At 37.2% G+C, this 15,808-nt stretch overlaps 1 protein-coding gene across 1 annotated transcript in view; it reads right to left on the bottom strand.

The window, feature by feature from the left end:
• The window catches only part of LOC108763449 (retinal homeobox protein Rx1), a 69,204-nt gene extending 55,373 nt beyond the window's left edge, over positions 1-13,831 (bottom strand). The window contains exon 1 of the mRNA XM_018511089.1: positions 13,655-13,831. Within this exon, the coding sequence (XP_018366591.1) occupies positions 13,655-13,829 (175 nt within the window). The 5' untranslated portion in view covers positions 13,830-13,831. The remainder of the gene's footprint in view (positions 1-13,654) is intronic.
• Positions 13,832-15,808: the final 1,977 nt, after the last annotated feature.

Genomic DNA, 15,808 nt, shown 5'->3' with positions numbered 1-15,808 from the left:
GGGGGGGGGGGGGGGAGGGAGGAAATAAGAGAAAGAGGAAAGGTATGCCGTCACACAGAGAGCTTAGCTCGCCGACCAAAGAGGATTACAGAATTTGTCTTCTCGTGGACCATCACCGGTGTCGTCCCTTCCTCGTCCCCTCTGCAGCCTTCTGTCTTCCTCCCTTTCGGTTCTCGTCCTCTCGTCCATCTCGCCCTTCCCCGGCTCCCTCTCTCCACTCTTTCAGTTTTTATCTCCGGAACGAAACGCAATGGCCACTTTGCGCGGCACAAAGTTTCGACGGAAATTTCTTCGTAAAAGCCACTGTCACCTGTCGCGCTCTTTAATCCGACGCACGTATCGATCCTCGAGAGAAGTGTCTCCGCCCGCGCTGTACGGTGCCCTTTCGCTCGCCCGAGACACGGCGCGGCGGAGCGAGTGTTTTTATTGCCGCGGTAGTACTTAATGCCGACCAATACCACCCAGCAAATTTAATTTATTTAAAGCACTCGCAGTCGGATCATCGGGAGCTGTTAGTCGAGTTAATTGACGGGGGATTAATAAAGCGCGAGCGAGAAAGGGAAAGAGCGAGTAAATTAGCGAACTGGTTTCCGATCGATATCTCCGGCGTGCTTTTTCTCCGGCGTAAGCGAACGTAAAACACGTTATCTCTCCTCTAAAAGAGAGAGAGAGAGAGAGAGAGAAATCGGGTCGGTTACATTAGTAGGTACTTCCCGGTTTGCGATAAATTAAATTTCTGGATGACCGATGCCGATGCAGGAGGCAACGGTCGCGTTAATCGATAACTGAGTTAACAAAACGGCGAGTGAGTAAATTACTTCGTAAGTTGGCGCAAGTAATCGCAGCAGACACTTTTTTCCTTTGTTATTACAACGTGCACGCACACGTTCACAGATATCAGCTGTTTATGAAGAAGCGAAAGCGCGCGCGCGCGCACTTAATCTTTATAAGATGAGAATATCGAGTTCGTCTATTACTCGCGTACGGGATATCGAATTATTAAATCGTCAGGCGAGCTCACGTATGTGTGTATCGCAACAATGGCGAGGTAATATTCTTAAGCTGTCATCGGGTTCTTGTCGCGGGGATAGAGTTTCTACTTAAGCGGGTCAACGTGTCCGTCCGGACACTGAAAATGCTAAAGCAGCATATAGTAAACACGTCGCGAGAAATAATCTTCAGACAAAGTTGGTATACATATTAGGATGGAATACATCGCAATTAGTGTATTTAGCTTTCGAAACGCTCTCTTTTAGGGAATATCTCTAAAAATACTCGTGCTAAAGTATATATCATCATAAAATTGTACACAGTAAAAAACATTTTGTGTTTAACTTAATTATGTTAAAAATCATTCCTTGTTTTTGCGTTGAATTTTTAATATACTCAAGTGTGTTAATTTAACATAATGTCATTACGTTACTTGAACATTTTGTGTTCAATTATATTTAATATTTGTTAGTGTTAAAATAATGTCAAATAATACAATTTACCAGAGTCACTGAACAACATGTAATTTTAAAACGTAAATTCTCTAAGATAAATGAATAAAAAATGTATGCATCTGTGTTAATTTATATTATATTTTAAATGTTATTTTTTTATTGAAAAAAAATATGTCCATAATTTTATTCCAAGTTATGTGTCAAAGTGTGATACTTTTTCTGATAATTTTTAAATTTTTCAATGTTTATGTTACTTTCTAATATATTTATCTTGTGTTAAATTAACATAAAAGTTTGAAACACGTGAAATGTGTCAACACAAATTTTCCAACTGTACAGGGATACAGTCTGATTCATACTTACAACATTGTCGTTTATTCTTACTTAACATTTTTCATAACAAGGATAAAATCTTGATTCCAAGAGCGTTGTGAATGTGAATCGGATTGCAATCCACGATGGATTATGAGGTTGCGTTTGTAAACGGATCGTATTGTCGAAATATTAAAAAATTTAGGTAAACACAAGATATGTGTCTAAAATTATAGTGATGCTTAAATGTTGATAACAATGCTGCAAAAAGTTTTAACATTTTAGCAGATAGTTTGAGCATCCTACATAATTATTTTAATGACGAAACAAAATTATTTCAGACCTACATCTGTCTAAATCTAAATACTTTAGCAAAACCATTCCTTCAGTATAACAAATCTTAACCGTCTAGGCTCAAGAGAAAATGTTTTCATATAAAATATAAATTTCATTTTATTTTGGTTTCTGTTGGCATATATTTTTCTAAATCTGCCATGTGTCCAATTAAGTCGCAGTATTTAGACCTCACTTCGCCGATGTTCATCTTGATTTGAGCAGCCGCAACGTCGTCGGTGATCGGTCGGTGACCATCTGCCTAATGATGGAAGCAGAGCTGATTTTTCGATACTCCGTGGCATGTGTCGACGCGGTAATACCCGTCGAAGTTGCGCAATTACCGGCGCGTACGCAATCCCCATCCATGGCGTTATCGCGCAAAATTTCCGCGGCTGACCTCGCAAGACTACACTCTCCATGGAGAGAGAGAGAGAGAGAGAGAGAGAGAGAGAGAGAGTGCCTCGCGTTTGCTCGTTTCCGGGTGTACGTGCGTAGAGGTCAAGGTGGACGGAGACGAGGAGACGCCAGACGGGTGATACGATTTATTTTGTTTACGTACCTTTCGCGTGGTTTATAGCTCGTGACGGCGCGGGGCCTTCGTTATAATAGTAATCAACGGGCGGGCGGCCCCCTCGTTATCGTTACTAGTTAATAATTTAATTGTTCGGTGGCGTGCGGGCTTTATTGGGATATCTCTGCCGACATCGCGCGCCGTGTTGCGCGCGAACGTATGCGTGTCTGCGTGCCGCTTTATGAGCCAGTTGAAAGGCCGCGCGGTCTGCACGCGTGTGATGTGCGCACGTGCACGCACGCAGGCAAGCAAGTAGGCGGAGTGACTGACTGACGGCTCGCACACACACCCGCGCCCTGAATTATCCAGGCGTCAATATTAATCGTGGTAATGACGTACCGATTGCTAATCGCTGCACAAATTACGCCAATACTGCACCGCGCGTGAGCGTCTCTCTACTTCCGCCGCGCCGTGTCTGCCAGACTATATATCTGCATGATGCCTGCACATCTCTCACTCGTTCCCTTCCATGCTGTGTTTATTCGCCCCCCATCCTCTCGGTTCTTCCTCTATATCTGCGCGCAGACTTCCGTCTCGGCTATCGATCACTCACAGGCATTTCGGTATCCGAGAGAGCAGTAAAATAGATTCCGCGATGCTCGGTGTACGATTGATCGGCGACACACGCGCGCCAATTACCACTCGCAAGCCTTGATCGTAGCGATAATCCGATTAAACTGGCGCGGAACGGCACGATGTCGACGCCGAGGCCGTGCGTTTCCATCCGCTCGCAATTAAAGAGAAGAACTTTGCATATTTATAATCGTCGCCGAAATCTCGACTAGGTCAATCGGCCTTGTGACAATTATTGCTGCCAAAGTTGTATTATCACACTCAAAGAAAAGAATATAATAGCAATTATTTAGGTCACAATTAATTATACAACTTGTACACGGAAAGGACGGTTTTCCACGGTTTTACGTAAAGCATCTACAAATTTAGATACAAATCTGAAAATAATTTTGTTGGATCGTCAAAATAATTATGTAAAAAACTTGCTCAAACTGGTTGTTAAAATTTCAAAATTTTTTGCGATATTGCTCATCATGTTTGACATTTCTGCGTAATTATATCGATCGATGGTCAAACAAAATTATTTTCAGATCTGTATCCAGCTAAATTTTTTAATATTTCAGCAAAATCATTCTTTTATAAAATAACTGTATATATTATATATAATTTAATAAAATATTTTATAATTATCGTAATTATATAAAATAATTATAAATATACCACTATGTCTTTTTTCCGAGTGCAAGGAAATGACGAAAACATTAAAAGGTAAATTAAACACTAGATTCCGCAGGGAATATAATTTAATAAAATATTTTATAAATATCGTAATTATATAAAATAATTATAAATATACCACTATGTCTTTTTTCCGAGTGCAAGGAAATGACGAAAACATTAAAAGGTAAATTAAACACTAGATTCCGCAGGGAATTGTCTAGCAAATATTTTTTGTTATATAAAGTATGTTGACTCGAAAGGATCATCGGAAAGAAATAGTCTGTATTATAATTATTTTAATTTCGCTTGTTTGCTTTACGAGGACATTAATTATGCATTTGCCATTGAGGAGACTCGTTTATTGCTGTTTATCCAATGTCTTTAATAACGGTTATATACCGAAAAGAGAAAGTAGTGTTATGTGATGTCTCGCTACGAATCTACTATATGTGTGGTGGTAAAGATCTAGGATTGAGTTCGACTTGTCCATTTTTTGCACGGCTGCGTTCAATTTGCGATCGGGTAAGTGCGAAAAGTTTGCTGCCGAAAAAACAACAAGACTCCCCTAGCAATAAATGGGTATAAAATTACATGTAATCGCTGATGCCCCCTCCCTCTCACGCATACCCTCTCACCCATGGTCGTACCCCGCCGCCGCGTGTTGTCACGCGATCGAAATTGCTCTCCCTAACAAAACGCTTTTACGTGTGGTGCTCCGGGTCGACGCGACGTGACGCGACGCGACCCTTTAGGTCCGTAGAACCGGTGCAACTTTTTGCAATATATACGTTACCAATAGTGCATAAAGGTATTTAGGAGCTCCGGGCATGGATTGATTTCGTTTCTTTGTCAAGACATTACACCTATACAAATTTCGAATCGCTGCAATGTGAGAAAAGTGTTAGTTACTAATTATATGAAAACTAATTAACGCTTTGCAGCATAGCAATTTATCCAGCAACCCAATTTCAATGAAAATTGATACTCGGGAGATTTTGTTGATTTTGAATCCAAAATTCAAATTTAAAAATTTTGAAAATTTAAGATAGTGAATCCAATATGGCGGACAAATATTGTTACATTTCTTAAAATTTGACGAAACTCGGTACTTGAAGGTTTTTGGGGTCACAAACATTGAGTCTGATGTTAGACGTGACAAATTCAAAATTTCGGCGAGCCGGAAATGAAATTTATCAGTTGGTTTTGTTAGATTATGAACATAATTGAAAGGGATATTGTGTAACGATGCTCTGTAATATGTTTTCCAAATACTTGTCTCCTGATACATAATTATTTCTGTAAGAACATCCATCCTCTTTACATAATCACATCTTTTTTACAGAACCATTATATTTTATAGGAAGCTCAAGTATTACAAAAAAAAGAATGTTAAAATTATGTAAGAAATTTGTAAAAATCATGAAAATACTGAATAGAGAAAAGTGACATATGAGTATATCACTAAGTAAACGGTTAAGAGCTTTATTTTTATAATAATTATTTCTATAATAATAATAACTCAAGATCACAAAAAAATGTTTAGAGAGCAACTTAAATCAGAGTATGTATTTCTTATAGATTTTGAATCACTGTATCCGTAAATCCCGTTTTGATCCATCACGTCTAGTTTTTTAGTTTTAGACTTTAGAATTAAGAGAAATGTTTGAAAATTTGTGAAAATTGAAACATAAAAAAACGGTAAAAATAAATATTAATTAAAACGAAGTCGTAGAATATATTTTGGCAAGTTTAACAAAGTGTAAGAAATAAAAATTTTGTTTTACGGTTAAGTATTATAGCCTTTATACGTACCGCGTAAAGTCGTATCTACTGTGTTCAACTCTGTGGCTAACTTACCCAACTTATCTTCTATAAAACTATAACAATTAAAATAAAAATAAAAATTAAAAACTATAAAATAAAAGTAATTTCTAGAGTTGAAAAAATCTTCCATGGCTCACGCAGATCAGCTAATTATTTGTTGCGTAACGGTATTCTATACCAATTTGTTTTATGATGTGTGTTACTAGACTACAGTACTTAACATTAGTAAAGCGCAAAATTGTTTTGTTTCTTTTACTTTATCAAACTTACCAAAATATATTTAAATCAGTTCTGCGACTGCATTTTAATGTTATATTTACTTTTATTCTTTCCTCAAATGTTTTAATTTTCATAGACTTCTCCATTATTTTTCTTAATTATCTAAAAAATTGGACGTGGGGGAGCAAAACGGCTTACGAAAAGAAATACCTAGTCTGGTGTGAGTTGTTCTCCAAATTTTTTTTTGTAGTTCCGTGTGATTATTACATTTATAATTCTAACAAAAATGTACACTTAGCACAGAAAATGTCTATAAATTATAGTTAAATTATATGGTAAATACAACTATTTTTTTTACTGTAAAAGTTTCGAAAGACACTTGACGCATTTGCTTAGAAAGATGCAAAATAAAGTTTTTATAAATGCAAATAGAAATTGTGTAATTAGAGAGAAGGACACTGTAATAGTAGAAAAATTATAAAAATAATAGTGTTATACAATATAAGTTTTATATTTAGAATTAACATACATCGTTGAATAAATCATATTATAGTTAGTTGTAATTATAAATATATATAGTTTTCTCCACTATATATATTTATATATATACACACGCATTAATTCTATACATATGAAACTGCATAGTGGACACCTTTATAGTCGCTACCACTATATTTTTCTTTGAATGTAGATGAAAATGCAATTGTAAAATGATGTATATCTAATTATCCACCAATGTAAATTAACTTTAATCTTGGTCTAATTTACTTTCCATTTTTCTTAATTCTTTCTTTGTGTGAGTATCTGCCTTTTAAGGCCGTTTGCTTCAAACAAATCGGAAAAAAGAAGGTATTGCAGAGATAAAAAGTACTATACTTGAATAAATATGTATAAAGCTATAAATACATATTGATTCATATTGTGGACGCTTTTTATTGCAAAATGTAGATGTTGTATTTTAAGTTGCAATTGTACGTTGATAAGTGCGAGTAGATCGTATATCAGAGCCAGTGATCAGATTAGCGTCAATTTAGCAGTAAAAGCTAGTCGTAAATATTTCCTACAAACTCGAATCAGATGACGCGAGGTAGTGCACGCACATACGCGCGTAATAAGTAATGAAATTGTGATAACGCGAGTCATGCCAGTGAAGAAAAATAAAAATTTAATTTTCCAATAGAAAAAGGTAAAACGGAACAAAATATTTATTCATAAAATATTTTTTTGCAACGTTTCAAGATTACATTTAATCATTGAATTATTGATCAATTTAATTTGTGGTATATTACTATTCCAATTTTAGTTTTAAGATCGGCTGCGTTTGATGTGCAGTTTGAAGAAAATATATTTAAAAATTCGCATAGAAATATTATTAAGCACCAAGATCTCTCGTATTTCTTCTTCACTTTGATTAAAAATATTCATTTATTTGAAAAATAATTCTTTGCTGCAATCTTTTCCGGATACTCATTCACACACAAACACAACTTATTATTCATCCATTCGATATCATTAACTCCATGTACTTGTTGAAGAGTTATATATAATTTGATCGTTAGATGATTAATACTTTACTTTTCAAAGAAGCTCTGCTCTCAACTTATTTTCTTGCAAGTATAAACTTTATTTTAATTTTTTTTTAATTTTAAATGATTTTTTTTTTTCAAACGCTAATCAAGTTTCTCTAAGTGAGTAATTTTCGCCGCACATTTTGCGAAATTAATTATTTACTGCGAATAAATAGCACGTTCGAGATCTCGTTGCAGATAATTTGTCGTGGCGATTTATCGTAATTAGCATGGATATTATCAGTTGCGCGTACGATTAATTACACAGGTTCGTTCTCGGAAAGATGACTTGGTATCGGGAATTGAATTAGACGGAATAATTGTGAAACTTGCGAGGCAGATGATGAAATTATGAAGCGGAAAGTTAACGACGTTAGCATGGCGTTAAAAGGAATTAGACAATCGCTGGGAAACTCGTATAACACGACGAAGAATTAATTCGAAGTGTGTTAACGTCGCGCTGTTCGCGTATGTCGCGTACGTCGGGATTAATCTCGCGCACTGAAAGCGATTTCGCATTTGTTCGACTAATACGTTGTTTAATCGGCTTACCCCGCCATTATCCATCTTACGCTTTCCATCCTTTTCATCGGCCAGGGCAATAAACGCAAGTTGCAATACCTTTCTTTCCAATACCGCAATATTAACGATTACGATGAATTACACGTAAAAACGGAAAGAATTATTTGCGAACAGTGAGCACTCCGATTTTAAATAAAAAGAATAAGGCTCTCTCTCTCTCTCTCTCTCTCTCTCTCAGCTCTTTCTCTCTTTCTTCCGCGTGCAGAGCAGTAATATTGGATTAATAGTTGTATCGTACGTGTAAATATTTCATTACACATTCAATTTTATTTTAAGAAGAATACTTATACATAGGAATACCACACTAGGTTTGTCGAAAATAAAGGGTGTGTATAGTTTCATTAATTTGAAATGAACAAAAATACATAAGTGATCGTCATGAGGGAGATTGTGAGATTCTATATTTATACTAAAACGTTTGTTACAAGCTTCAAATTTGCGTCATCAATTCTATGAAAGACAATATTTGCTAAATATTATTTATGTATTGACGTATTAGCTGTCGCTCGCTATATGAATCAGATACAGAAAAAAACCAGTTACACAGAGGTTAATATGGTAGCAATCGTTTCGCGTCGATAAACCTCAACCGCTTCGTCATCTAACTTTGGCGGCGATTTATGCTTAATGCGATTTGACTTTATTTCGGGAGAGCGGGAGCTAAAACGGGGGACTGACCAAATATACATGACCAAATTCACAATGTAGCACGGTGACACGTGTACAAATAACGCGTATAACGCGTATATCGCGCGGGCACGGCGCGACAGCGATCATTCGTTATTCCAGCGAGTTAATTTCGATCAATCGCGGGCGCACAGTAGACGACCGATTCCCACTGAGGATAACAGACCTGTTAGCCCCGCGTTAAAACTACAAGAGCGCGATAGCCAGAGTGCAGAGGAAGGAGGGAGATGAAGCGCGCGTGAAGAGAGGAAAGAAGATGAGGCAGGCACGATCCATTAGTAGGCACGTCAATTCACCTCTTAAGAAGCGACTTAAAGCCGCTTCCACCTATCTCTCTCCTCTCCTCTTCTTCATTTTTTCTCTCTTCTTCTGTACTCTCTTCCTCGTGCTCGTCGCGTTTTCCCCCGCTCTTCTCCATACTTATTAGTGGCGGCTGGCCCCTCGCTCGCCCCTTTTACCTCTTCTCTCTTTCCGCGCGTACGGTATCATAATTAATGATAATTCGATTAGCGGGACAAGATTGGGTCTCGGCTAAGCAGCCCCCGTCTTTTTCTCAGCACATTTCTCTCTTGCGGTTGGTCCACCTGGCCTCTTCATAATTTCCATCGAAAATGATCAACGTAAATCCCCGGGAATAAACGCCGACAATTAATCCTACGTCAGACATATTAAGCTTGACAGGCTTATTCAGGCTTGTTATATAGTTTGGAATCAGATAAGAATGACTTTATTTTATATGCCTTTATTTTCCAATTCTCCACGTAATTTCTTTTATCGACGTTTCCACTTCCAATAAGATTACGTTATTATTTGATTTATAAAATGTAATGAAAATCGTTTTTTCTAAATAGAAATAGTGTCCTGAAAAACGAAGCAATAAACTTTTTATTGATCAACGCTGCATTACTATGTTTACCAAACTATCCTCATTATACATATTTTGTAAAATTAAAGAATTAATCTAATTTGATCGAAATACATTTTTTATGCAATTATGTAAAATACATGTATCGCGAATAATATGAGTTCTTTTGCACGTAACATCTTTTTGATCGATCTTACACTGAGAGAAAAAAAGTTCACAGTTACTAATTAATTAATTACAATTTATAGCCATTTTCGACTATGTATTTTTTGGTAAAAGTATTTGGTAAATATTATTATCACTATAATAATATAATGTAATTACTAAATATAATTATATCATTACTAACATTATAGCAGCAATATACATGACTTTATATAGCATCATAAAAATTAAGTTTCTAATCATAATTATTTTATCGCGCAATAGTCACTAAACACATTTTTCTCAGTGTATTAATCATAAATAAACTCGAGTTATATGTAAAAAATTAGTTATATTAAGAAATCGTGGTACAGGTTATAACCTTGTTCATTTTAGGAGCCTGGTGTAAAAGTGGACGAGTTGGTTGTGAACATCACAGCCAATATGTATTCTAATCTTTAACATTCCCAAATTTTTTGAAGTAAGCTTATATAAACGAGTAATTGGCAATCTCGATTGACACGGGATAGGCGTTTCAATACTCACGCTATGATATTTATGCCATTATTAGTTCGAACGGAAGCTATTGTTATTGCAAGAAACAATATAACGCTTCGTTGAAAATTAAGCGCAACAATATCGATTCGCGTGCTCTTGGCTACGGAAACGCGAATATGTGCTTCGGCTAATTTATATCACTTACGGCGATAATATCCGATAGCTGTTTGCCCATTTTTTTCGTCCGCGTACCGTACCAATAATGGTAGCGCCGGCACAAAATTGTTTTGTCGATTCCGACCCTTCCGCCGAAAGTGTTGCGTCGATAACTCGCGCTCTCGCCCTCGTTGTGTGTGCGCGCACTTTCAGAATGACACGAACGACAGTTCGCGGGCAGCGTAGGCGACCCGAGACGAAAGTGTCTCGAAACAGGAATTATCGGATATATGTTTCATCGAGCGAGAGCACGCTCCACCTATATACGGTCCTGGTCGGTCGTTCGGTCGGACGGTTTTCACGCTGAATTAGCATGTCCGTCTAGTTTGGAGAAGGAGATCGACTAATCGTGATACTAATGATTTTTCAATTATGTGCTAACGCTACCCACGGGATGCTCCCATACGACAGGTGTAACATTGATTCCGCGCAGGAAATTCAAGATCTGTGTACATTCTCTGAATGATTGAGGCTTTAGACAATATATTATTCGCAACCTTCTAATCTTTATACATACATTTCAATAAAACAAAGATAATTATAGTTTATGTAATTCTAAATTAATTCGAGCTCTCTCTATTTACATTATGTCATTTAGAGAGAGAGAGAGAGAGAGGGGGGGGGAGAGAATCTAAGATCTATTGAAAGATAATCGTATCTTCTACTTTTAATAATTGATGTATAATTTATATTCATGTTAACGCTTTTTATCTTCGTGTTTAATTTTGTAATAAACATTTTATAATTTTATAATTTAATAAAAGATACGCGTCTTGCCTTTCTTTTCTTCGTTTTCTTTTTCTGTAAAACATGATTATTTCAGTGCTAAATAGAATAATGAATAAAATACTTACATAAGATTTATCTATACTTATGGATCAGATTCAAATTATTAATCATGTATCGCGCGGCGATTAATATACGTATATTGTAACTGCTATAAGTCTTCAGAATCATTAATCATCGACATATGGATCATGGCCATACGATAAAATGATATAGATGTTAATTATTTCGATGTGATAAAAATAAAGTTGCTGCGTAGTTAGAATAAAAATAAATCTTTACCGCGGTCTCGCGGAAAATACGACGTAAATTAAATAATACGGCTCATAAATGTCTCGTGAGAAGGTGAAGAAGTAGTATGCGGTAAATTGATTTTATCAGTACGGTAGAAAATCACGCAACGAGCGTAATTATTATCTAGATCTACACATACCTATCTATGCCATTACACGTTATTTCATTGGGTTTACAACTTTCGTCAATCGCAAAGTATATACGTATGTAAGTGCAATGTTATAATCTTGCCTCGATAAAATGAACGTGTAGTTATAAATATTTCTTTTTAATTCTTGCTAGAAAGCCACTTGATGAACACACTTTAATTTTACAAAAAAAAAAAAGAAGAAAAAAACTGTTAAAACTTTCTAATGGAAAACTCTTTTAGTTTTATACATATTGTGCATGAGATAAAATGTATAGCACATATGCGCTTAGTTAAATGAAACGGCACAATGATTTTTCAATATTAAGATCAACTGCCGTTTTGCAATAATATTCTAATAATTATATAATTTTCATTGCTTTGTAACAAATTGATAATCGCTATTAATTTAATCATTGAATAATTATTGTATCGCGTTACATATTTCAACGTTCAAATCATTGCCTTGATTCTATATTATGTTCTTCTCAATTATTTTCCTTAAATTTATTCCTCTCGGAATGTTGAAGAAATTGCTTTGTGACAAATTGATAATTGCTGTTAATTTCATCATTGAACAATTATTACATCGCGCCACGTATTTGAATGTCCAAATCACTCCCTTAATTCCATTATGCTCTTCTCAATTATTTTTCTTAAATTTTGTTCTCTCGGAATATAAAGGACGTGTACATCGATGAAACGCAAACCCGGCGATAATTAATCGAAACTCGATCAAACCGCATTAACTGGCCGTAACGCAGCTGCCAGACAGGACTCGCAAAGCGGACTCGCGGCGCTTGATCGTGTCGTCTGTCCGGCAGGATGCAAGATTCAACAGACGGACAGCGGAATGGTTTAGTCTGCTAATCGAATTAGTCCGTAAATGCGAAAAAATAATCAGACCTCGTGGAAAACTACACGCGGCCGTCGGTCGAAATTCAGTTAGGTTTTCTAGCAATTACGCTATTAACGCGCTATTGATTTTTCGTTTTGGGGCAGTGATACCACAAGTTTATATCCGAATATACTCGACCAAACATTACTTTCAAGCATTCATTCTCAAACGTGTCCAAAATTAATTTCTCAGAAATGTTGTATATTTACAAGAAATTAAAAACTGATGATTTAATTAATAATTAATAAACGGATTCTAAATTGTATAATAAACGTTTAATTAATAGCTGGATAGGATAATGAATAGGGGTGATTAATAAAATTATAGACAATATCAAAATAATTGGATGAGATGCGTGGGACGATTGAAGCTGCATTATTAATGAATTTCGAAAAATTTGTAACGGATTTCGGCAGCATTTTGTAATTAGGTAGTATTTTGTGTAATTAGAAATCGGTACTTTGCATGTCTCGCGAAGAGGAAAGCTCAAGAAGTTGAGGAGTAACTTCGTTACTCGCGTGAATCAATCCGACGGCTCGAGAAAGCGACAAAATCATTTGTAGATTCGCGTTGCGTTAATATAAGAATTTTGGCAGAAAAATTGCCAAGGAAAAAGGTTTCTATATTTGTGTTAAATTAGCTGAGAGATCTAAGTGTGTCACGAATATATGTATACAACATTGTGCTAATCATGTCATCTTAAATTTTGACAAATCAAAGACGTCAAATTCTTTGCGAAATTATAAAATATTAAATATTAGAATGCTAAAAGAAAAAGCTGTAATTTTATAAGCTATTATTTAAAATATTTTTTTAATTTTAAAGGCGAAAAGTAAACATTTAAAGCAGATCTTCAACTTCAATTCGGATATTACATATATTACTAATGTTATATAACGAGAGGTCTGTTTTCTATAACTGAATCAGTATACTGCACACTTTTGAAACTTAAAGTGAAACAGACATGGTTTGGCAAAAGGGAAAGAATTCTAGTGCGGTCTAGTGCAGAAATAAAAAGCAGACCCAAGATTATAGAAGTAAATAGGTACCAGTATTTTCCTGCGTGTCGCGACTAGTGTCCTCCATTTCCTGATGAGTCCTTTTATGGCTGGCCAATCCGAGGATCGCGTCGATGCTGTGTCGCGGTGTACTGCTGGCCGGTTTTGGTAAAACGATGTCTTGACTATTCTGCGAAGCCGTGTCGACGAGCTGCTGGGAATCCATTGTTGGAAACTCGCTCAGCAGAATCTCCCCGGGGATTGCTTCGAGTCGGGATCACCACCCCCGTCGGTTAAAGATTTCGCGAGTGACTCTGCGGATGCACTAAAGCTCGACGATCGCACGACAAAACTCTTTGGCACACGTGTCCCTCACTGTGGAGCGCATTTCGGACAACATCACGCACTACTTGAGTTTGTCAGTCCCAGGGCTATGTTTATAAAACTTGGGTATCCTCAGATATTCGATTTATATAAATTCTCTATAGATTTCTAAAAATTTTCTAATCGTGCCAGAATGTTTAGCCTGTGTCAAACAATTAACAAGATCATGTCATTGGCTTGAACAATCGCGGAATCAAATTCAATCCTAGATGTATTCACCCCAATGTTTGGTCTTTCTCGCAAAAAATTGAACGAAACCTATTAAAAATACGGAATTAAATTTCGTAATGAATTTCCGTAGTCACACGTCACCTCTTCACAAGTTTACGGTATAAATTATGGCACTTTTATCAACATTTTCTGTCAACACAGAACTGACCTGTCTCTTCTAAAATAAAATCATTCAGACAACAATAAGAGACGGATCTTTCATCTAAATTTTCCCAAGTGTTTAATCACTAGTATCGATCAGTTTTCAGAGGTGGAATACTTGGCTATTGTTTACTAACACCACATTGTCGTCCAAGATCCGAGTCTTTCAATGATCTCTTGAATGGTCCGCACCCACCGCAATGATCGCTTACTTATCTCAGGAAAAGTGAAACTGTTTACAGGAGGAAACAGATATTCTCCCAAATTTCTTGATAGAGACCGTCCGACTTGAACGGTCCTCCCTCATTAACTTTCGCAGGCGCAGCAGATGCAGATGGCTAGGTAGAATCTTTCCCGTTAAGGTCGAAGCTCTTGAGCGTGCGTCGTGTCAACGAGGACTAGCCGGCCGTCGTCTACCAGAGTGGCCTTTGTTGCAGCTGTACACAACTACTCCCGAACCGAAGACTACTCGCCGGTGAAAGAGGTGGTCCGGGCATGAGCCGCGTGGAGGCGTGGCTTGGCTCGACGAATCGGCGACGCCGTTCGCCGGGTTTGCGACCAATCGCGGCAGGGATCCGGGAACATGGCGAGATCAGTGGTACTCAACCGACAGATTTTCGAGGTAACCCTCTCTCCTGGACGGGGGTAGCCGCAGGGGTTGAGGAGGGTAGACGCGGGCTCCTATGACGCCGCGCCGCGTCTCGTCCCCACTAAGGGGGTGTATACGTGTGAACGTCACGAGAGCGTACTCTGTTGTGTGCGCCCATGTACCTGCGTGTGTACGAGTAAGTATACGTGTAAGGGACGAACACAGGACAAGCGAGTCGGCGCGCACACGCGCACCGCGAAGGGGTGGTTCACCTAAACAGAGGTGGATGGTACACACACGCGGCCGGAGTGGGTTGATTCTTGCGGCGGATTCTGGCATCCCCTGTAATTGCCAGAAATGAGGTAAAGCTTACCGCTTACGCCAAGCCTCCTACGCTTCTGGATGCCCCGCGGATCCGCGGGACCTTACGCGCCGCGCTTTTCTCTGCTCTGCGATTTCACCTATGCTCCTATACTTGCCTCGTCGCGGTCGTTTCGGCTCGTATACCGACGACTCGTTTTCTCCTCGTAAAAATTAAAACCGATGTAAATTGCAAATTTGAGCAATTTAACTTTTCACCTTGGCACATGAAAATCAATGTTTATCCGTGACATTAGGAATTCGGAGACTTTACTAAAGTTTTGGCAGTCTTTTGGAGAAACTGAAAAGATTTAACACATTTGGAATGACTTTTCCGACAACAAAGTATTTATTTCTGTAAACAACTGTTTACCGCGGTGAATTAACAAACAAAAATATTATTCCTACATGGAAAATATTTAAAATTTAGTACGATACATTAAAATAAAGCCTCATTTATTTTATTGGCCGCAGTCAAAGTATTAGTATATTTACATAAT

The sequence above is a fragment of the Trachymyrmex cornetzi genome, unplaced genomic scaffold (assembly GCF_001594075.2).
Source record: "Trachymyrmex cornetzi isolate Tcor2-1 unplaced genomic scaffold, Tcor1.1 scaffold359, whole genome shotgun sequence".
In the NCBI taxonomy this organism is placed as follows: Eukaryota; Metazoa; Arthropoda; class Insecta; order Hymenoptera; family Formicidae; genus Trachymyrmex; species Trachymyrmex cornetzi.
Note: the sequence above shows the minus strand (reverse complement) of the source record. Positions and strands in the feature narration are given on the sequence as shown.